The sequence below is a fragment of the Rosa rugosa genome, chromosome 5 (genome assembly GCF_958449725.1).
Source record: "Rosa rugosa chromosome 5, drRosRugo1.1, whole genome shotgun sequence".
Lineage (NCBI taxonomy): Eukaryota > Viridiplantae > Streptophyta > Magnoliopsida > Rosales > Rosaceae > Rosa > Rosa rugosa.
In genome coordinates this window covers 46,669,490-46,691,618 of record NC_084824.1, presented here as the reverse complement: position 1 = coordinate 46,691,618, position 22,129 = coordinate 46,669,490, and the positions used below count along the sequence as shown (strand labels likewise).

Genomic DNA, 22,129 nt, shown 5'->3' with positions numbered 1-22,129 from the left:
TTATTGTCAAATAAAATTTTTATTGAGGAAAATAAAAATTTTATTAGTCCATTTTACCCTTGCAACCAATAAGGTAAATAATTTTAAATTCACTAATTGAATCACAATTTAAAATTTCAAATTCAAATTTTAAAATCTACAATTCATCAAGGATGGTGTTATTGACACACTCATTTTCTCTATTCTTTTATTTTTTTGGTCAAATAAACTCATTCATTAGATGAAACACATATTACAAAGGTAATACAAAGAAAGTAGGAATCCTAGGCCCAAATACCCAATAGACCAACCTATAACTAAACTATAACTAACTGACAAGCCGAGGCCCAAAATACCAGAAAACCTAGATCTAAAACCAAAGTCTTCGCTGCAACACAAGCTGGCCGCCGTGAGTACCACCATGACCAGATGAGCTCCGACAGAAGCTTGACTTCCAGAGGCCAAATAACTCTCCACCATCATTCTCCACACTGAAATTGCATGCACAAGAAGAAACAAGAAAAACAGAGAACTTAGTAAAGGTAGTCGTGGAGGTGGGGACCACCAAGCATCACAACACCACTGTTCTGGCGATGTCCACAAACTTTGGTCTTACCGGTACTGCTGCAATCATCAGGTGTGAAGTCAAGTGAACAGATCCCTGTCGAGACTCCAATGATTGAATGTGAAGATGGGGTTGTGGAAAAAGAGAAAAGTCAAATGAAGATGAGAGGGTGAGGTGTCCGAGATGGAGGAGGATGGGAGGTTTGAGAATAGATTTGGAAATCTGATGAGAAACTGGGCAAGCACAAGGAGAGATAAAATGGAAAAGAGACATAAAAAGATTTAAAACTGAGACCAAAGCTCAGAAAACCTCACCACAAAAGGGTGGAGACGCACCACAGAGGGTGGAGAGACTGGAGGGGCGTTGCCGACTCTCAAAACGGCAGAGAGATAAAGACCATTTTCTCTATTCACGTATCCCTTCTACTTTTCTATTACATTTATTCAATTTTTTTTACCTAATTACCCTCCCTTCCAATTATGTTTTTTTTCTTTTTTTCTATGGGAGAATATCACAAATGGTCACTCAACTTTTACCTATTCGACACTTTGGTCACTCAACTTTTAAATATATCACTTTGGTCACTCAACTTTAACTCTGTTATTCACTTTAGTCACTTCTTTAATTTTTTTCATTAAAAAAAATTTGTCACAATATTAATGATATATATTTATCCAATCAATTGTGAAAAATTGATAAATATGTATTAGAATGATTGGGAGAAGTGATCAAAGTGAGATAAAATGCCCCTTGGGTGACTAAAGTGATTGACAGTGTAATAATTGAGTGACCAAAGTGATATATTTGAAACTTGAGTGACCAAAGTGTCGAATGAGTCATAGTTGAGTGACCATTTGTGGAATTCTCTCTTTTTTCTATTTGGCAAATTAATCATCCCCACCCTTTTTTCTCATCATCATACTATATATGACCTTCAATGTGGGCTCGGGCCGAAACTCCATCTTGTACCTCAAGCTCATCCTCATCTACTTCATACACCTTCATCTTTATACATTATCAATCAAGCTCATCGAGAAAGACTCGCACGCCTTCTTAACTGTCATGGCTAACGAGCCCACACCAAATTAAATGAATGAATAGATCATCCACATGCAAACCTCTTCACAATGGAAAACAATGCCACATTAATGACATAGAAATCAAGATCGTGAATTAAAGGATGACGACGACGAATTGGGCGACCTAGATGATCCCAAACCTTAGGGTTGGATTTTAACCAGAAGAGAATCCATCACTGAGTCACTACCTGAAATTTCCATACTTTGTTTATGTGGCTTTGTTTGCTTCTCTTGGTTTTAGCCTTTCGACTTGTGAGGCGACACATGGCGGAGAGGTGCTATCCCCACCTGGAAACTCTGCATAATGTGTCGGATGATTAACTTGCCAAATATAAAAAAGAAAAAAAAAGAAAAACAAACATAATTGCAAGGAGAGGGTAGTTAGGGTAATTTGTAAAAAAATTAAATTAAAGTAATAGAAAAATAGATGGGGTATGTGAATAGAGAAAAATGTTGTGTCAATAACATCACCCTTCATCAATGAATAATTTTTAGACATATAAGACTCAATGCATTCCTATGAAATCTATATACCTAGGATTCTAAGAATAGGTATAGAGACATATAAGACTCAATGCATTCCTATGAAATCTATATACCTAAGAATAAGTATAGAAATATCGAATACTTATATATCTACATTATATGATTAAAAACATTAGTGCTTAAGGACACCGAGTTTGTGTGTCTGGCCCAAACTCTGATTACTTGTTTGAGTTGTAATAGGGTTAGTCTTACTGATATCTACGAAGATATTTCAATCATTGTACGATTCAATTTCCTTGTAAGACATAGATTATTTGCTTGTAGTCCTCTATATTATCAATAAAGGGGTTTTTTACTTCAACAGTGTCTGAACTCTTCGAGGACTTTTAAAATGATACCTGAACTCTCAAAGTGATCAAAGTGATACCTGGACTCTATTTTTCTTATCAACGTCGTACCTCTGTCCATTTTCCGTCACAGTGCCGTTAAAATGAAGCACATGCCGCGCATGTGACTTGATTTTCAAGGGCAAAATTGTCTTAATACACTTTAAAAAAAAAGAAAAGTGAAAGACAGAAGTCGAAGCTGCTATGGACCTGTGTCCGAGGGCCGTCGCCAACCCAAACCCGAGGTCGCCATTGCCGCGGCAAGTTCGAGGGTCAAGTCCGTTCACGGTGGCGGGGAAGAGCAGAAGCAAAGCAGTGAGGATCGAGGCGGTTCCGGTGTGAAATTAGCTTACCGGCCTTCTGAAATTCTGGCTCACCGAATAATTAAGAAGATCCCTCTTCTCCTACCTCTGTGTTGATTGCTTGCTTGGACTAATTAGACTGAAATAGAAAGAAGCTTCGGGAAATGCCAACAACAGAGACGAAGAGCTGGCTCTGTTTCTCGAGATGCAGCGGCGTGGCAAAGACAAGGAGAAAAGTGAAACTTTCTGCTCCTTCGGAGCAAGAACGGCTGCGACGAGCTCGATGTTGCTTCTCCACTTGGTACGATGGCGTTTTGGGTTGTTAAAAGCTTCGGTCTTTTGTTACTCTCAGTTAGATTGTTTTGGTGTTGATTTTGATGATGGTTTTGTGCAGAGTATGATAAGGTGATTTACAAGATTAATGGGTCGGTGGCGCCGGAGCGAAGGAGCAGAGTGGATAAGTTTTTGAACTCGGAGAATGAGAAATCGGAGTACGATCGGTGAGTGAGTTCATGTTAAAGATGAGTTCGTAAATAGATTATGTTTAATTCTTCCACCCAGAAAACATTGGGTTTTCATCTTCCAAGGATCTTAGCCTTGGTATCCTGCAATTCTGCCAATATCAAAACCCATCACTCTCGCAGTCGAGAGCACCGATAGCATGAGATCCACTGTTCAATGACGACACTCCACAATTCCATAATTACAAACATTTTCTTCTTCCTCTCCAATTGTTCAATTGAGATAATGCAGCTTGATTAAAAAGAGAGAATTATAACGAAAAGAGAAAGAAGAGAGGTATGAAATCTGATTAATTGGATTGGGTGTTGATTTGGGTTTTGCATTGATTGAACAAAGGTCTAATCTGGTTAGTTGTAATCCCATCAGATTGTCAATTTCGGTGTTGGGGTTTTGAAAGGACTTGGGGTTGAACAGTGATGTCCTTTGAGGGAGCCCAGTATGAAAAGTGATCAGAGGAACCAAAATTTCCCAAAAATTGCTGTGAAATTTACAAGAATCAAAAAATGGGGGAGGTGAATTGGTATATCCACCAATCGAAAATTTGAAAATATCTTGGGAAAATTGGTGCACCACCAACATTCCAATTCCTCACTGGGCCGTGATTTGATCTGGTTCTGTCTGTGATCTATCTATGGAAAGAGTTTGGGAGGAAGAAGACTAGAGGTGGAGAGCGTAGAGGAAGAAGACGATAGGTGGGTGGAACTTTTATTTTTTTTAAAAAAGGTAAATAGATAAATTTTATTAAAAATACGTAAAATGTCGGATATAGCCTTATAATTAGGGCAAATTAGTCTTTTTACCATCATTTAGAGCCCCACATGCATCACACGTGCTCGGATTAACAGCACTGTGACGGAAAATGACAGAGGTACGACGTTGATAAGAAAAATAGAGTCCAGGTATCACTTTGATCACTTTGAGAGTTCAGGTATCATTTTAAAAGTCCTCGAAGAGTTCAGACACTGTTGAAGTAAAAAACCCTATCAATAAATTAAAGTACAACTCATTCTCTCTCAATTTCGGATTTCCTAAAACACATTATCAGCACGAAACCCTAACCCTGAAACAAATAGCCAAACCTTAAATTCAAATACGAAACCTTAAATCCCAAACTGCCTCCGCCTCACACCGTGTAGCCCTCAATTCCCGGAGCCCATAACTGGTAGCCAAACCACCAGAATTGGCCTTTAAAGTACAACTGGCCCCCAGAAGCAGAAAGCAATCCTTGCCCAGTAACCGCCCCTCGCCATGAAAATTGGTCACTAGAAGCACCTCGACTTCAGGATCTAGGAACTGGAAGAAGAACTTCCAGAACCGGCCAAAAAAAGCACCGAACCAGCCACCTGAACGACTGAACCGCCTGCTGGAAACTGTTTCGGCCGGTTTCGGCCAACCACCAGCCAGAGGCACTTTTCTTAACCAACCTCCGGCCAAAAGATCAAGCGACCCCTGTTTACCATTTTCAAGGTAAGTTTTTCTAAAAGTTTGCGATTTTGAGTACTTTTCATTCTTTTCTTTACTTCAGGGACTTGCAACCTCCCTCCTTCTACCTCCCATTTCTTTATGTGTGGGAAGATTAAGACGAAATATGGGGGTATGTGCTATCTCCAAACTTAGAGTTTGTAGAGAATTTATAATCGACCATATACATCATTGCTTCGATCTAATCCAAGATCTCTTGGAATCGAATTTCTTGGGAGCGATTACTCTCAGAAATTACTTTTGTTTTTGTGATAGCCTTTTTACTCTGAAACTAACCCATTTTCTTGTTCTTTTTCAGGATGAACCTGAACAGATTGGACTTCGCTCCATTGGGGACAATTGGCATTGTATATCACAAGTGGGTTCGTGATGTTCGCTAGCATCTCAAGGCTTAAGGGATCCTATCAACAATCCTTGAACCCCCAGGCTCAAGTTTTCGCACTACTAGAATTATGCTCATAGACATCATGCCATTTACATCAGTGAGAAATACACGCGATGTAAAACAATATCATTAACATTGATTTCTCAAAAACCGATTTGTATGCATATAACTGACATCGTTTTTTACTGTTGACTGATGACAAAACTTTTGTTTGAATTTTCAGAAAACCGCTGAGAGGCTAAGTTAAAATTTTTAAACGAAACGCGGGGGAGGAAAAACTCATTCCCACACTTAGACATATTTGGAGTAACACTATTCGACCAAACAAATTTCTCCTTCGTTCTCCGCCTCCGACAAAAACCATCCTCCTCTTCTTTCTCCGCCTCCGACCACAACCCTCCTCCTCGTCTCCGTTCTCTGGCTACAATCACAACCCTACCCTCCTCGTCCTCCTCCTTTTGCGCCTCGGACCAGCTCCGTTGCACGAAGACGGTGAAGAGAATCAGCCTCTTCGTTCTCCGCCTTCGACAAAAACCATCTTCCTCTTCGTTCTCCGCCTCCGACCACAACCCTCCTCCTCGTCTTCGTTCTTCGGCTACAATCACAGCCCGACCCACCTCGTCCTCCTCATTTTCCTCCTCGGACCAGCTCCTCTGCTCGAAGACGGTGAAGAGAATCAGAGATCGAGGCCGGCCTTTTGGAGAAAATTTGAGCTTTTGTGTCAGGTAATTGACGAATTTGTTCAATGCATATCTTCGAAGGATTTGTGAGTCCTTAATTCACCGATCTGATTTTGTTTCTTATTTTGCTTCCAAGGATTTGTGTTTCATCTACCGAAGCTTTGTGGGTTGCATTCGAGCTTTCTGGTCATTCATGTTCTGAGCTTTCTGGGCATTCTCCATATCTGGTTTGCTCTCTCTCGATTCTTCTCATTGTTTGTGATTGATTTTGGGAAATTTTTGCTCTTTTCTTGAGGAGACTTCGAACTGTGTTATCTATGGTATCGTATTTTGAGGGGTTTACGCTTTTAAAAGTACATGATTAAATGGGTCCAGAAAGATTTCATGATGAAAGCATAGCTGAGCTCATTTTGCTGTACATGTTTTTTTTTTTTTGCCCCCTATTTCCTGAAAAATCTTGTCTTTTTCTGTGGAGAATTTAAATGGGTGATGACTTAAATGCACTGAATGCTTTGAAAGTTACAAACTCATTGAAAAGGTTTGGCTTTTAACGATTCTGAATCAGTGTGTTTTCGCTGCTACTTGTGAGTGCCTTTTTTTTTTTTTCCTCAGTGTAGAATTTTCTTATGTGTTGCTTTTGGGTTTTTTGTAGTTGATGAATCCAGTGTCGGGCAATCCAAGGTGAAATGTGTGTGTCAATTTCTTCAGGAGCTCAATGATGCTGTTAAGGCTAAATTTATAGAGGAATATCCAGAGGCTTTGATTCAGACCATCCCCTCCTTCTTTTCTCAGTTTACCTTGGTTGTGGCCACTTAGGTATGGAGTAGTGTTGTTGCTTGAGTTTTCATTGCGAAAGTAGATTGTGAATGCATTGTCTTCTATTGTTTGTCCTCTTTTTGTTTAATTTAGTGTTGCATTCCTGGTTTGCGTTGGTTTTGATTGTTAGCATCTGACTTATTGTATGTGTATGGATCAGTTTGGTTACTCATATGCTTCGCACGCTATTCTTTATTGTAAAACCTGCATAGTTTTACTCTATACTTATCTCTTACTGTTTTTGGATAGAGGTTTGCTTTAGTTTTATTTGTTCACTTCCAATGGTTTTATTTCTTATCATGCACTAGATAGAGTATGTATTGAAATATCGGTTTTTAATTCCTCTTGTTGTTTAAGCATATTTCTTAATTTCTACTACCACACTTGTTAAAGCAATATCTTTGACTGCCTTTTGTTAATTGCATGATCAGCTGGTGGAAGATTCAATGGTGAAGCTCGGCAGAATATGTAGGGATGCAAGTGTGCTATTGATCTTTGCTCGCTCTTATGGCCTCACTGGGCTTGTCCGTATCAGTTTGAAGGTAACGTGTTGAAGTTCGTTGTTGAAATTTTTTTCCCTATCTTGTTATTCTGGAAATTGAGGATAAAATTGCTATATTATATTAAAGAGATAATGGACACTGTGAGGGATGACAAAATAAACAGTTCAATGATAATAGACAGGTTCCTGATTGATTACTTCACAGCTTATGGTTGGTTAGCTAAATAACAAAGTACTTATATTAATGCAGTATTGATTTTATAAAGTTATAGGTATAAGTCCTTTTATTTGAATCTGAACAGTGATATGTTCTCCATTTTCTCTATGGCTTTCTGGGGGCAGGAACATACTGTGATTGAGTCCAAGCCTGAACATTTCCTGGATGACCTTCATTTGAATAATCCATGGCCTGAGCTTAGAGGGTACAGAGTTCTATTTTCATGTTCTTATCTAAGACATTTTCAATGTCAGTCTCTTTTAGATTTCTGATAAATAAGTATTTGCATCGTCTTCCTTAATTGGTTTCAGCCAGTATAAAATGATAACTGTCATTGGCTTAATTAAAAGGATCAGGTAATTTCACTCTCAATGAAGCACTTCACTATTTTGACTGCATGATTCTTATGCAACCTGTTCCTCCAATGGCCTCGTTCAATCGTTTATTAGGTGGACTTGCCAAGAGTAAGCACTGCTCTCATGTTTTCTCATTTTGCATCAAGTTAACATCTTCTGGGTTATTGCCTGATTTCATTACGCTTAATATTTTGCTGAATTTCTTTTGTAATGTGAAACGGGCTTGTGATGCTTTGGTGGCTCTGGGAAGTATGATTATGAGGGGTTATAAACCAAGTGCTGTTACTTTTACTTCTTTGGTTAAAGGGTTTTGTATGGAGGATAGGATTGATGAGGCAGTGAGGTTGTTGGAGAAAATGATTAAGTTTCGGTGTCAGCCTACTGTGATGACTTGTGGTACTTTGATTAATGGGTTGTGCAGGGCAGGAAAGACTAGCGTGGCACTTAGGTTACATGAAGATATGGTTTAGGGGAATGGCGGATTTGGTGTTTATTGTAAGCCAAATGTGGTGACTTATGGGATTATTATCGATAGGCTTTGTAAGGATGGCATGATAGATGAGGCAAAAGACCTTTTCTTAGAAATGAAAGATAGAGGGATTCTTCCTGATGTGGTTGTGTATAGTGCTCTGATACATGGTTTGTACTATTATGAAAAGTGGGAAGCGGCTAAAGCTCTGTTACATGAGATGGTGCATTGCGGTATCAAGCCTAATCTCGTGACGTTCAATGTGCTAATAGCGGCACTTTGCAGAAGGGGAAATGTGAAAGAGAGCAGTGATTTGCTAAAGCTTATGGTACACAGAGGCATTAGTCCTGATTTATTTACATACAACACTTTGATAGATGGCTTCTGTTTGGTGGGTTGCCTTAATGAAGCGAGAGAGCTGTTTCATACTATTTCAAGTAGAGGGTGTCACCTGATGCAGTCTGCGTGTGACTCGCATAAATCAAGGTTGCAAGAAACAAGATATAATGCTCGGGCTATACATATCTAAGTTTTGCTTTTTTACTTACATGACATTTTTTTAACAGGTAATTTGGACAAGCGGGTGATTGATAGAGTTTTATATGATATTCTAATCCAGGCAGGGAGGGTAGTTGACCTGCACATTCCACGAGACAAGGAAAGTGATAGGCCTAAAGGTTATGCTTTTGCAGAATATGAAACTGAAGAGATTGCTGAGTATGCTGTTAGGCTTTTCTCCGGTCTTGTGACTCTCTACAATCAAACACTCAAGTTTGCGGTAATTTATGCCTTCCACTTCTTTAGTTCTCCATGAATGGGCTCCATTACGCGCGCGCACACACTTACATATACTTGTTGAATACCTTCTTTGCCGGGATAATATTTGTGTATCTAGTGTTTTAAAGTCATTTTGCCAATAATTCTCATGTTCTCTAGTTGTTTGGCCTTGCTTTTGGTGCTCCTCTTGCATTTGTAGATACTGTGCCTGTTTTCTATAATGGTCTGAAACATTGAGTAATCTGTTACTTCACCAAATCAAGCTCATGATTTATATACTTGCTCTTTTGTTCTGACGACATTAATATTAGCTCATGGCGATCTTCGTGTGATTGTTGACATACATGCTTTCACAGTTTTTGCACCAAAATGTTAGTAGTTCTCTAGTTGGGTTGACACTTGATTTTTTGTTCCACAGATTTCTGGGCAAGACGAGCCTTCACCTAATGCTGCTTCTACAGTAATGCCCACAACCAATTTTTCTAACAAATTGAGGTCCCCCCCTGTACCTATTAACAATGTAGAAAACTTGCAGAATTCAATGAGCTTATCAGCACCCTGCAAAATTCCAGCTTATGCAGAAACTTATCCCTCAGGTGATTTGTTTATTTTCTTTTCGTTTGATTTGCCTATTTCTTCTCAACTCAAAATGTCATATTATAAACTTGCTTAGACATTCTTTTTTATTCAGTGCCCATTCCCCCTGGTGTAAATAACCAATCTAATGGATTACATTTGAATGGCAACAATTTCGAGTATAGTCGAAGAGTTATTAGGGCAACATTGGATACCATTAGTCTCCCTAGGTCACGCCGCTATGATATGAGTAATCCAATTTCCTATCCGTCCTACTAAAATTAAAGAATGAAGATTATAGATACCTCCATGGCTAATTTTCCTGATAAATTATTAAACTGAGGTATCTTATGGTTAGTGGATGCTACATTAAGCTAGTTTTATTGGCTGATAACATACATGTTTTATTTAGTTTCCATTCTGATTAGTAACCTTGTCAGAAAGGTAAATCACAGTGAAATGATATAAGCTGTTGTATATCTGTCTCTGTTTTCTGGTAAACATTATTTTGCTTATTATGTATTAAACTGTTATCAGTCTTTGGTTGACTACATGCCAGCAATCTTTTGATTAGACAATTGTGCATGCTGTAACTTGAAGTTATGTTAATCTGGAAATTAGGTTCATATCCCACTCTTTTGTTTGAGGTTTCATTTCAGGGCGATGGCTGTGACAGTGAAGCAGATGGCTACGATGATGGCCTTTTTTGTTGTACTGTCTTTCATCTTCAGAATTATTGCGGAAAACAAGAAGGTAGAGTTGAAACAGTTGATCGAGTAGTGTTAAACAATTGTCGTTGAACAATTTAGGATCATAAATTGAAATTAATGTATATCATTTTTGAACTATTAACATCTTTGATGTTGGATACAAATTAATGCAATGCCTCATATTCAAATTATTTGGGATTTCATGTTGTCAAATGTGGATTAGATAAATGCATTGTAGCAGCAATTACAAAGTTAGTGGACATCATGCTCATGTAAAGGACATGATGCATATACGTTTATTTCAAATTAGTATTAAACTACCAAAACGATGTCATTAAAGAGATGATACATCAGATTGGAAACAAAAATCGATGTCTCTTTATTCAGTGCACATCTAGTTATTAAGTAAGAAACGATGTAAAACAATGCAATGAACATCCACTTTTTAAGTAAGAAACGATGTAAAACAACGCAATGGACATCAACTTATTAAGTAAGAAACGATGTAAACCAACGCAATGAACATCGATTTATTAAATGAAAAACGATGTCTAGTACAAGTATGAACATCGGTGTCAACCTCAAAAACTGATGTTTAATATAAGCTTGTACATCACTTCATAAAAGGAAACGATGTTTAACATGATAATGAACATCGGTCTAGTAATACAAAAGAATGTAGATTCAATCTTAAATAGTTTGATATATGGCAAGTACCTGTAAAACTTATAAACAGCAGGCAAATTTCTTTTGCACCGATGTGTAAGAACATATTATACATCGTTTCTATAATGACTAACGATGTTAAAATGAATACTAGTGTTATTGGAGCTATATTTCGTTAAGCATTAAATGCATAAATATGAATGTTTAACAATATCTAAAAACACCAATTTGTGATCATAATAGCAGATAAACATCGATTCTAGAATCTAATCCGATGTTTATTGTAGTATGGGACATCGGTTTTTAACCGATGTCTATTTTTTGTCGATCTTTTACATCACCCACTAACACATGTGCACAAATTTTTTTTTACATCGGTTTCTGGCCGATGTATATGAGAAAAATTCTAGTAGTGTCGAAGCAAATAGAGCAGTTGTGGATGCAAACAAGGCAAAAGCCATCATCCTAATAACTCGTCATATAGATGATTCGCTCTAATATGAGTTCTTGAATGAAGAAGACCCCAGAAGGCTGTGGGTCTCACTCGAAGAGCGCTTTGGCAATGTCTGTGACTCCGTGCTTCCTTACCTAGAAGTGAGATGGCATAATCTCTGCTTCTGTGATTTCAAGACTGTTCTTTATTACAATTTAGAAGCACTTCGCATCATATCCTTGATGGAATTCTGTGAAAAAGATATCACAGATGCGATGATGATTGAAACGACTCTTTCTACCTTCCTCGTCTTTGCATTTATGTTTTCTAAGAACTATCGCATTGATGTTACTGTAGGACGTATCACAAGGTTCCATGAGCTGATTGGAGCCACGAACATATCTGAAAAGCATGACAATATCCTTGTGAAAAACTATAATTCGAGACCCATGGGAACCAAGTCTATTCTGAAATCCAATTATAATCGCGCCCCTAAGGGAGGGTGCAAAAAGTGTAACCCTAAGTCTAGAGACAATTCTTGAAGCTCTGGTCCATATTCTCTCTCTAATGAGGAAGGTAACCGCCAAAACAAGCGGGCACGGAATCATGGAGGTCAATGTGTACAGAGAGAGGCAGACAATGCCTCAGGCCAGGTGGTAGCGCCACCAACATGAATGGCCATCCAAAACGAGGCCCAAAGGCACCTCGATCAAAGGAGCCTGACCATAGATATGCTTGTTTTCGATTGGAGCGTCCGGATATTGGGCAAAGGCATGTACTGCGTCCCAGAATGTTGCAAACGAGTACAAGATGTATCGTGAAGCAAGGGAAGCAAACTACATGGAACAAGAAGATCAAGAAGATGATCTCGAGTTACGGGTGGAAGACTTCAAATCAGGCCAAGATCAAGAGACTGGCAATTTTGTATAAGTCTTTATTTTTCCGAGAGATGTAATAAGGCAAGTGCCATATATAGTTGGTTTAGTTTTTCTTCAACTAAAGTGAGTATGATGTTCAGGAAAGTTTTGAGATAAGTGGTACTTAAGCGAGCTTTGCTCTACCGACATCTCTCTACTTTCCTAGTTATATTTATTTTGGAGTTATCAAAAGAAGCTAAACGTTTTTTTTTTTTTAATCAAATGAAAAACTCATATACAACAACTAGTCTATTGTGAGTCGGACTCAGACTTATGCAACTTGACCAAATTGTGGAATTTGGCGCGATTTTTCACTTAAATTTTTACCAATTATTTGCAAAATAAAAATAAAAAAACATAGTTTCATCCCCATTTAAATTTTGAGACAAATAGTTATTGTCCCCAATTGAAATTCATTTGGCTCTAATAGCATTGAATGGAGAGTTCTGAAAGTCAAAAATTTAAGAGACGAAATCAAAAATTTTGTCCCTAATCGTGTGTTTGGGGGACGAAAAATTGTAGGACTGGGCATAAACCGGTTTTTCTAACCGCACCGACCGAACCGAACCGATTTTTCCAGTTCGGTAACCGAATTGTGATCAAAACGACGTCGTTTTGGAATAGAACCGCACCGAACCGCTTCATTGCGGTGCGGTGCGGTTTCGGTTCATGGCTGCGAACCGCCCGCATTGAACCGCACCGGACCGAATTATTATTATTATATATATATAATTATTTTTAATGATTTTTATATATATATATATATATATAATATCATTAAGTTACCCTAGCTTAGCAGATCGCCGTTTCCTTCATTTTTCATTTTTTCCCTCATCTTTCGATCTTTCCATCATCGCTCACAGTGTGAGCCTCACACAACTACCACCACCGCCGGTTTTTCAATCGAAACTGACCCATCGAGAAGGCCTGAAGATCCGGCGATCGAGAAGGCACGACAGTTACCTAATCGAAAAGAGGACACGACAGTTACCTAATCGAGAAGGCCTGAAGATCCGGCGATCGTGAGCGGCGGAGTTACGGTGGTCTACGGGCCTGCGGTGGCGGTGGTCTCGCATGACTCAGCTTCTCTCGGCGCCTCTCTCTCAAGTATCTCAGCTTCTCTCATGGCTAGAACCCCATCGCCGGTAAGGATCGAGTTCCCTTCTCTTCTCAGTTCTCTCACTTCTCTGTCTCTCTTGATTTTTTTCTTTTTCCAGTTCTTGTGTTCAAAACCAGTTGATACTTTGATGAGATTATGACTTATGAGAGTGTGATGACTGATGTATATAGTAACAGAGAGATAGAATGATAGGTTTACTATCAAGTTATTTGATAGCTATACCCAGCTAAGTGACCGTTGGAAATAGTTATGGAATTATGGAAGATAAGTGTGAAGTCTTGTTTTGGATTTGCTGCAGAGTTGATTGAAACAAATTGTTTTTCATGGCTACTTGCAGATAATGGAAGGGATTTCCTCAACTCCGACATCTTCACCAGCTGGAACTGTAGACTCTAGCATCGGGACGACCCCCACACCGAGTCCAAGTGCTGCAGTTGTTCAAAGTGATGCTCCAGTACCACCACGTCCACCACTTCCCCCACAAGGTGAACAACAAGACGGAACAAGCAAGCGGAAGAATAGCTCAATTGTGTGGCAGCATTTCGAGAAATGCAAGAATCCAGATGGGAGTTTCATGAAGCCAGGGCGTTCAAAGTGCAAGTACTGCCCCCAAACCTATGCAAGCGACTCCAGAAGCAATGGCACAACAGCAATGAGGACACACGTGATGTTCCAGTGCAGGAAATCACCAATTTATGCCCCGAATAAGAGGCAGAAGTACTTGACATTTGATTCGGCAGATTGTGGAGGTAAATTAATTTCTGTTGCTTATGATAAGACAACTTCTAAGCTAGCTTGTGCGAAAATGGTGGTTCGTGATGAATTGCCATTTTCTTTTGTTGAGAATGAAGGGTTTAGAGAATTCATGAAGGTGACTCAGCCTCAATTTAAGCCACTTTCTAGGAGAACAATAGCTAGAGACATTTGGAAGCTTTACGAGGCTGAGAGGGAGAGAATTAGGGGGTTTTTAGCTTCTAGTCAGCAAAGGGTTTCACTCACAACGGATACTTGGACAAGTATCCAAAACATTAACTACATGGTGTTGACCGCTCACTTCATAGACTCTAGTTGGAACCTACACAAGAGGATTTTAAACTTTTGTGTGATTCCAAATCACAAGGGTAAAACAATAGGCAAGCTGGTTGAATCTTGTTTGATTAAGTGGGGGATCGATAAGGTTTTTAGCATTGTTGTAGATAATGCAAGTCCAAATCAGGTGGCCCTAGATTACATGAAGGAGAAGATAGGAAATTGGAATCAGTTGGTGTTGGGAGGCAGCTTTTTGCATTTGAGATGCTGCTGCCACATTTTGAACCTCATTGTGAGGGATGGAATGGAGGAGCTAGACTCCTCCATTGATGGCATTCGGAATTCTGTCAAGTACATTAGATCATCACCTGCAAGATTAGAGAAGTTTAGGAAGTGCGCAGCTCAAGAAAAGGTTGAGCACAAGGGAGGAATTGTACCTTTAGATGTTTGCACACGATGGAATTCAACATACTTCATGTTGGATCTTGCATGCAAGTATAAGAAAGCTTTTATGAGGCTTGAGGATGAAGATCAGCAATTTGAGAATTACTTTCAGGAGAGAGTGGGTGCAAGCAAGAGACAAGGGCCTCCTAGAGCTGCAGATTGGGAAAAGGCAGCAAGGCTCGTTAAATTTCTCAAGATCTTCTATGAAGCAACCTTGAAGTTTAGTGCCACTAAGCGTGTAACTGCTAATGAGCCTCTTCTTTGGATGTGCACAATTGTTGGTGAGCTTGATAAATGCATAGCTAGTGAGGATCCTCTTCTTGTTAGCATTGGCACCTCGATGAAAAAAAAGTTTGACAAGTATTGGCTGCAGCTTGAAGATCTTAACAAAATTTTGCTTATTGCTGTGGTTTTAGATCCAAGATACAAACTATTGTATCTTGAATTCTTCTTCCCAAAGCTGCAACCAGACCAAGGATGTGTGGAAGTGATGATCGATGAAGTGAAGACAACCTTGAGCTTGCTGTTTGATTTTTATGCAGGTTACTCTTTATTTGTTTTTTCTGTTCTCACATTTTTGATTTTGATAGTTTACAAAATATAGATACACTAATTTCTCAACTTTTCCTTCAATTGCAGACGAAGATCCAGCTGCTGCAGCAGCTTCAAGGAACGTGACAATGCCAAGGATCGAGTCTATGCATCAGCAAGTTGCTGAGGATAGTCATGCAGCAAATCTGCATCAATTCAACCTTTTGCGACAGGAGAAGGACATTGTGGTGATCAAGAATGAGCTGGACAAGTATCTATTGGAAGCTTCAGAAGACCCTTCGAACCCCAAGTTTGAAATTTTGGCTTGGTGGAAGGAGAATGCTCAAAGATATCCCATTCTGTCCCAAATCGCCAAAGATGTGTTTGCTGTACCTGCTTCAACCGTGGCGTCCGAAGCTGCATTCAGCCTTGGAAAAAGGGTCGTGGACCCTTTTAGAGCTTCCCTTACCCCTAAGATGGTTGAGGGATTAGTTTGCTTGAGTGATTGGCTAAGGGGAGCGGGATTTGATGTGTATAAGGAACCAACCAAAGATGAGCTGCAGATGTATGAGGAGTTGGAAAAGCTGGAAATTGGTAAGGGTTTCACCGTTTTAATTTTTTGTTTTTGAACTTCCTGATTTGTAAAATAGCTGTGTTTTGCATTGTTAATTCTGCGATCATTTATAAGGATATGAATCTGTAGTTTCTTTGGATTTGTAAGATAGCTTTCTGATTTGGATGGGTTTATTTGTTTTTCTGCTTTGCACTTGTTGGGAATTTGATGGACAGATGGAGGGGAATCTGCTGTTAGTGACACTGAGGAATGAAGTGAAGGAGTTGGATTGCTTGGAGGAAGCTTGAAGTCGGCACTCGGCAACTCTGAGTTTGGCACTTTGGCATTTGTTTGCTTGTTGGACTACCATTTTATTTTGGTCTGTAATTTGGCACCATTATGAACTCCCATTCTCAGTTTCCCACTTTCTGCATTTGGTTAATTTGAAGTTTTGAACTTTAACAAATGCTTTGTATTAGTGTAATTCACTAATTTGAATCTCTTCAGACCGATTGTATTAGTAGTTCTGTAGTTGGTTTGTAGAAGTTTCAGTTTTTAGTTGATTTTTCTATTATTTTCAAGTCTGCAGGTTTTCAAATTTCCAGGTTTTGGTTGCATGTTTTAGTATGCGGTTTTGGGTGCAAACCGCACCGCACCGCACCGATAAAACGGTGCAACCGAAAATGCAGTCCAAACCATTTTAAAGCGGTTGCGGTTTGTAAAATAGGCCTACCGAATAATGCGGTGTGGTTGCGGTTTCAGGTCCAAACCGACCCGAACCGCATCGCGCCCAGCCCTAAAAAATTGTCCCATCTCAAAAAAATTTGTCCCCATATGGGTTTCTCTAGTAGTGGCAGTGGAAATGGATGTTGGATGGTAGTGATAAAGTGGTATTGATGATGGTAGTAATGAAAGGGAAAAGATAGAGAGTATGGAAGTATGGATGTTGGGTAACTTAATTGTATGGGGGTGTGGTACTAATAAAAAGGGAAGAGAGAAAATTATATAGAGGAATGAGAGAAAGAAGAACAGCTTGCTCTTTCTTTATACATAGGAAACAAGAAAAGAAGGGCGAGAATTGTCAATTTGGGAGAAAACATAGGGACATAATGATGCTATTAGAGAGTGTAGAGTAGAAAATATTGATAAGGGAGTAAAGAGGGAGCAGCTAGCTTTCTCTATTGAGCACGGAGGACAAGCGAGGGAGAAGTGTGCAATTAGTTTCGGGTAACCAAATTCAAGGGGGAAAGATAGATTAGAAAAATGTGATAGTCAAATGTGTGCAATTAGTTTCGGGTAACCAAATTCACACCACCATAGATAATAGGATCGATGTAATGATGTTTCTCCTTGCTCCTCCTTGATCCTCATTTATCCTCCTTGATTGTGATTGAAAAAGCCATGACACCACCATAAGTGGTGGTGGGCACCATTTGTGCTGCCACTTGTAGTGGTTCGCCAAAATTCAAAATTTTATTTTTTGCTCCTCATTATACCATATTCTTCCTTGTTTGGATTCTCTACTCCATAGCTTCAAAGAGGATGCTTTCCTTATTCTTGCAATTTTTCTAGATAAATAAGGAAATAATTTAGTGAAAGCTAATTTAGAATAAAATACAAGTTAAATTCATCATTAAGGCATGAATGTATACATGAATTATAGTCAAACAGACATATTAATTCCATACCCCGATGATGTGATTTAGAACATTAAATTAGAAAATGAATGTATTGTATTATAATTCCAATTGAATAGATCTTTTATCATTATGTATTAACTAGGATAGTCATGATGTGTTGCAAGATGTAAATCATGACCTGTGAAATCTCTGAGGATTGATAAACATTTATAATCCTGATAATAAGGGAGAATCAAAATGCAGTTTTGATTTTTCGAGGAAATAGAATGGTTCTACAAATTTCACTCCTTGTTAGTTAGAACCTAAGAGATCGCACACCAAGTCCCTGAGATTGTACATGAAGAAGATTAAACAAGAGTGTTTATGACCAAATAATTAATTATATTTATTATTTGGACACAATGAGAATTTTGGGGTAAAACTGAACTTATTAGGCCTAAACGATTGTTAGAATTTTTTTTGTGGATTTGAGCTTCACTAAGTGAAACTTAAATGAAATCCCAAGACAGTGCCGGTGAGTTGTGACATGTTGGTAAGTTATAATTCTAACCTTGTAACTAGCATATGTAAGGGTAGGGTGGGATAAAAGTTTTTTTTTTTTTTTTTAAATCCCAAGACAGAATTATAGTGCCCAATAACATGTCTAGACTAGCCAACATTTTGGTTTTGTGGAAGTCAATATTTTACTTTCAGTTATTGGAATTGTTTCCAACTATATAAGGTGAAAGTATGGCCAAAAGGAAGTGTGTTACACTACTATCTTTAGTTGTTAGGAGAGAACTTTCTCCATTGCATAAGTTAGTTATATTAAGGAAGAAAGAACGTACACTTGCATATTTCTTCATTTCCACTCATATTTCTTCATCTCTCTTGATCCATTATCCTTAGAGGCCAAATTCTTTTGTGGCCACATGTTGTGTGTTCTTAGGAATGGATTTTCTGTTTAGTTAGTAATTTAATTGTTAAACTAATTCCACACTAATTAAAAAATTCTGAAAATTAACCATCCATTCCTTCAATTATAAATTAAGCTTCTTTGCAGTTCAGTTCAACCACATTGGCACCATGTCTTTCACTGCCAACTGTTCTTGTGTGATCATCACCTTGGCCCTAGCAACCTTGACATTAACATTTTCTGAAGGGTACAATGTTCACATCGTCAATCGCTTTTGCAACAACGATAAGCCATTGACTGTTCATTGCAAATCTGGAGACGATGATCTTGGTAACCACACCCTATGGAGAGGTCAGGATTACAACTGGCAATTTAACGGAAACTTTTGGGGTACAACTCTCTTCCACTGCAATATGAAACGGGATTCACAAGAGAGAGACATCAAAGTTTTTAGTATTCCTGATGAGGAACCCTCTGAGTGCATGGAAACCAAGGATTGCTTTTGGTTCGTGAATGAGGATGGTTTCTATGTTGGCAATAAAAAGTTCGATTGGCGTTGACTAATATCACGAACTTGACCGATCAGAATGTTATGATATTTGCAATACTTGAATAAATATATCAAAATTTTGAGGTGGTGAATGGTATCTGAGCCCTGTAGCTTCTTTGAAGTAGGATTATTTATTTTTCCTAAATTGATGAAGGAGAAAGATTATTTATTTCCTTGTCGGATTCATACATTGGATATGGTAGTTTATTGTTACCAGTCTCTGCTTCCTAATTCTACCAAAAGAGACATAATTAAGGGTAAATGATTTTTTTTATTATTTGTTTAATTATCTCATCTAAGTTATCAGTTCTCTTGATTTCCCTCTCCCAAGACAAACCCATACGCTCTCTCCCCATGTCATCAGCGGCTTCACCTTCTCCTTATCAGCAGCATCCCCAATGAGTTAGTCTTTTGATTCAGCTTTTTGACACTAGTTCAGGTCATCGCTCTCTTCTGGTCCAATTTGATCGCTCGTTCACGGACACCGCGATGCTTGGTTGGGGTTTCTTTTAGCTTCGGATGGTGGTGGGGTTGCATGCTAGCCCAATATTGAGACTAAGCATGATGCGCTAGCACGGTGCATGGCGGAATAAATCAGGAGGCAATGTTTCTCTCACTACAAAACTAAGCAACAGGCACCATTCCTTCCCCATGTTTGAGGTAATGGTGACTGACCCTTTGATTCTCTCATTACTAGAAATATGACCAACAGTTCTATTATCTTCTAAAATTCTCCCCAATGAAAATGACTTTTGATTTGTTAGTTTTTTTTTTCCATAACATGTATATTTTAATTATTTATAAAAACAATTTCTTATTAGCAAGACGTGACAACTTCACATTAAAAGCCTAGTAGATCCTCTTATGGTAGAGGATCCGATTTCATATATATTACAGCAGGTTCATCTTTTTGTGCCCCAGTAAGTTCAAAATTCTAGCTCCGCCTTTGGTGGTCTAAGCCAATAAGAGCATCTTTAGCAGACTTTCCATCTTGACTCCTTAGCTATTTTGGAGACGTTGTTTAGCTTTTAATCAATTTTAGCAGTTACACTAGATTCCTAAGTGGTTCTCCATTTTAACTTTTAACTATCTCGTTCCTCAATATAAAGAGCGATATGAGGCTCTCTATTACTGTTTTTAATTTAAAACATTTCTTTTATTTCATTATATGTAATTTATAAATACACTTAAAACTATTTTTTCATCATTCAATAAATAATATAAATTTAAGTCTAGTTAAAATAGAGAGAATTGATGCAGACGTATTTCTAAAGTAGTTAACTAAAATGACTTTTTAGCTACTTTGACTAAATAGTCAGTATTGTTAAAGATGCTCAAATATCATTTAATTTGGTGGAAACCTTGCAGGGGGTAAAACAAAAAAAAAACAAAAAAAAATTGAGAGACCAATAAGAAATAAGCACAAGTCATATGAACCAACTATATCAATCCAGACCACCATGTGTGTCATGGTCCGAAACCATATAATGATTTTTTCTAGGGCGGTGGGTCTAGTTATCGTCTATGTTTTCTAGCATTTGGGTTACTTCATCTTTTTCTATTTTTTTTTTATGAGTGAAACTATACACAAAGTTCTATTTCTTTTTATGAGTGAAACTTTACACAGAGTTCTGGACTTCTGGGTGTGGTTGAGTTGGCAAACTCAGCTTCAACTTAGGCGAGCTTCCAAGTTTGGTACCGTAGGTCACAGGTTGTTAATGGTTGCTTCTACGATCCGTGTTTTCTATACTAATTCCGTTAAAGAGCAGCTGAAATTATTTAGATGTTGTCTCTTATTCTGGTGTCGTCTTCGGACATGATATACTCTCACATTTCCACAAAAAATGGGAAAAAAAAAAAAAAAATCTGCATCCTTTTGTCTTCACTTTATAGAAGTAAAATTCTGAAGTACGTGGGGTGAGGTTGCTGATTCACCCCTATTTGTGATTGAAATGTTTTCACCTTAAATATTGATAATATGAACAATTCATTCTATGAGTGATTTTTGAAGACCATCTCAGCAAACCATAAAATTGGAGATCTTTGCACGAACATCCCATGATACAATTTCTGCTAGAACAACCAAGCATTCCATCTAAAGCCCAGAATGAACAAAGTCTTCCTAGTTCTAACTCTTAGGCAAATGAGGAAGAGAATGAAATGAAAGAGATAAAATAAGTCAAATACAGTTGTAGTGTCTGCAAACATGTAAACGAGGTTTCCTGTTGCACTTTTATTTCACAATTACAGGGCTATGACATTGCACCAAAGAAAACATGCATGAAGAGGACAAACCAACTAGAGTCAACCACCAACGTAACTGTAGTCGAAAAAGAATCACCAAACCTCAGGGCGCAGCTCACCAGTAGCTGGGGGCATCCATCTCCCAGAGTTGTAGACACTCTCACCAACTTTCCAGTTAGGCACATCCTTCATAACCTCAGCTTCATAATCAAGATACTTTTTCCACTCTTTGACAAATCTAAAGAAACACGAGAGAAACACACCAAGATGTTCAGTACTAGGAATCCACCGAGATGAATACAGGCCCAAGACATGAATGGAACAGAACAATCACTACTATTCTTCATTACCTTTCGTCTTCTTCAGCTTGAAGCACCGGAAGTATTGCTCTGCGAGCTGCATATTTTTCTTCCTTTAGCGCCCTACAGAACACCAAATTTTTACATCATCTATCCACAAAATCCTTAATGAAAACAAATAGATGTCTCCCAGTATCCAGATAATCATTTACTTTTATGATGACTGAAATAGAATAATGAGAGTGAAAAATAAAACCAAGCATGTTCCTACCAAAGGTATAAGACAAAATTACCCAAATCAATCTAATATATGGATCTTCCTCTACAGTCCCATCCTCACCCAAAAATGAAACTAAAGGCACAAATGACTAGCTTCACCAAAAATGACCATATCTTAAGACTGCCCTGTCATAAGAGATCAAGTCTACAAATCTTCCACTGATATATTACAGCATTACCACAAAGTCCATGTAACCTTTCCACCAATCAATTATACTAAAATGCAAATTTTATCAAAAG

General features: G+C 38.3%; 3 protein-coding genes across 3 annotated transcripts in view; 2 read left to right on the top strand and 1 right to left on the bottom strand.

Annotated features, from left to right (window-relative positions):
- The first annotated feature begins 6,000 nt into the window (after nucleotides 1-6,000).
- Nucleotides 6,001-9,954, top strand: LOC133712698 (uncharacterized). Its single transcript, XM_062138801.1, has 6 exons — nucleotides 6,001-6,093; nucleotides 6,519-6,682; nucleotides 7,114-7,224; nucleotides 8,846-9,004; nucleotides 9,422-9,599; nucleotides 9,695-9,954. The coding sequence occupies exons 3-6, from the start codon at nucleotides 7,129-7,131 to the stop codon at nucleotides 9,856-9,858; spliced, it is 597 nt and encodes a 198-aa protein (XP_061994785.1). The 5' UTR covers nucleotides 6,001-6,093; nucleotides 6,519-6,682; nucleotides 7,114-7,128; the 3' UTR covers nucleotides 9,859-9,954.
- An 8,733-nt stretch (nucleotides 9,955-18,687) lies between these two features.
- LOC133711761 (S-protein homolog 5-like) lies at nucleotides 18,688-19,077 on the top strand. The gene has a single exon (XM_062137855.1). The coding sequence runs from the start codon at nucleotides 18,688-18,690 to the stop codon at nucleotides 19,075-19,077; it is 390 nt and encodes a 129-aa protein (XP_061993839.1).
- Nucleotides 19,078-21,215: 2,138 nt separating this feature from the next.
- LOC133712669 (NADH dehydrogenase [ubiquinone] 1 alpha subcomplex subunit 13-B) overlaps nucleotides 21,216-22,129 on the bottom strand; it is a 2,122-nt gene continuing 1,208 nt past the window's right edge. Inside the window, exons 2-3 of the mRNA XM_062138779.1 lie at nucleotides 21,662-21,733; nucleotides 21,216-21,549 (exon numbers count right to left, since the gene is read on the bottom strand). Coding sequence (XP_061994763.1) covers nucleotides 21,405-21,549; nucleotides 21,662-21,733 — 217 coding nt within the window. The 3' untranslated portion in view covers nucleotides 21,216-21,404. The remainder of the gene's footprint in view (nucleotides 21,550-21,661; nucleotides 21,734-22,129) is intronic.

Bases quoted from the DNA above. Each gene is read 5' to 3' on its own strand.
- LOC133711761 (XM_062137855.1), top strand. From the start codon at position 18,688: ATGTCTTTCACTGCCAACTGTTCTTGTGTGATCATCACCTTGGCCCTA.
- LOC133712698 (XM_062138801.1), top strand. From the start codon at position 7,129: ATGGTGAAGCTCGGCAGAATATGTAGGGATGCAAGTGTGCTATTGATC. The intron at 7,225-8,845 runs GTAACGTGTTGA...ATTCTAATCCAG, and splicing joins TTGTCCGTATCAGTTTGAAG to GCAGGGAGGGTAGTTGACCT. The intron at 9,600-9,694 runs GTGATTTGTTTA...TTTTTTATTCAG, and splicing joins TGCAGAAACTTATCCCTCAG to TGCCCATTCCCCCTGGTGTA.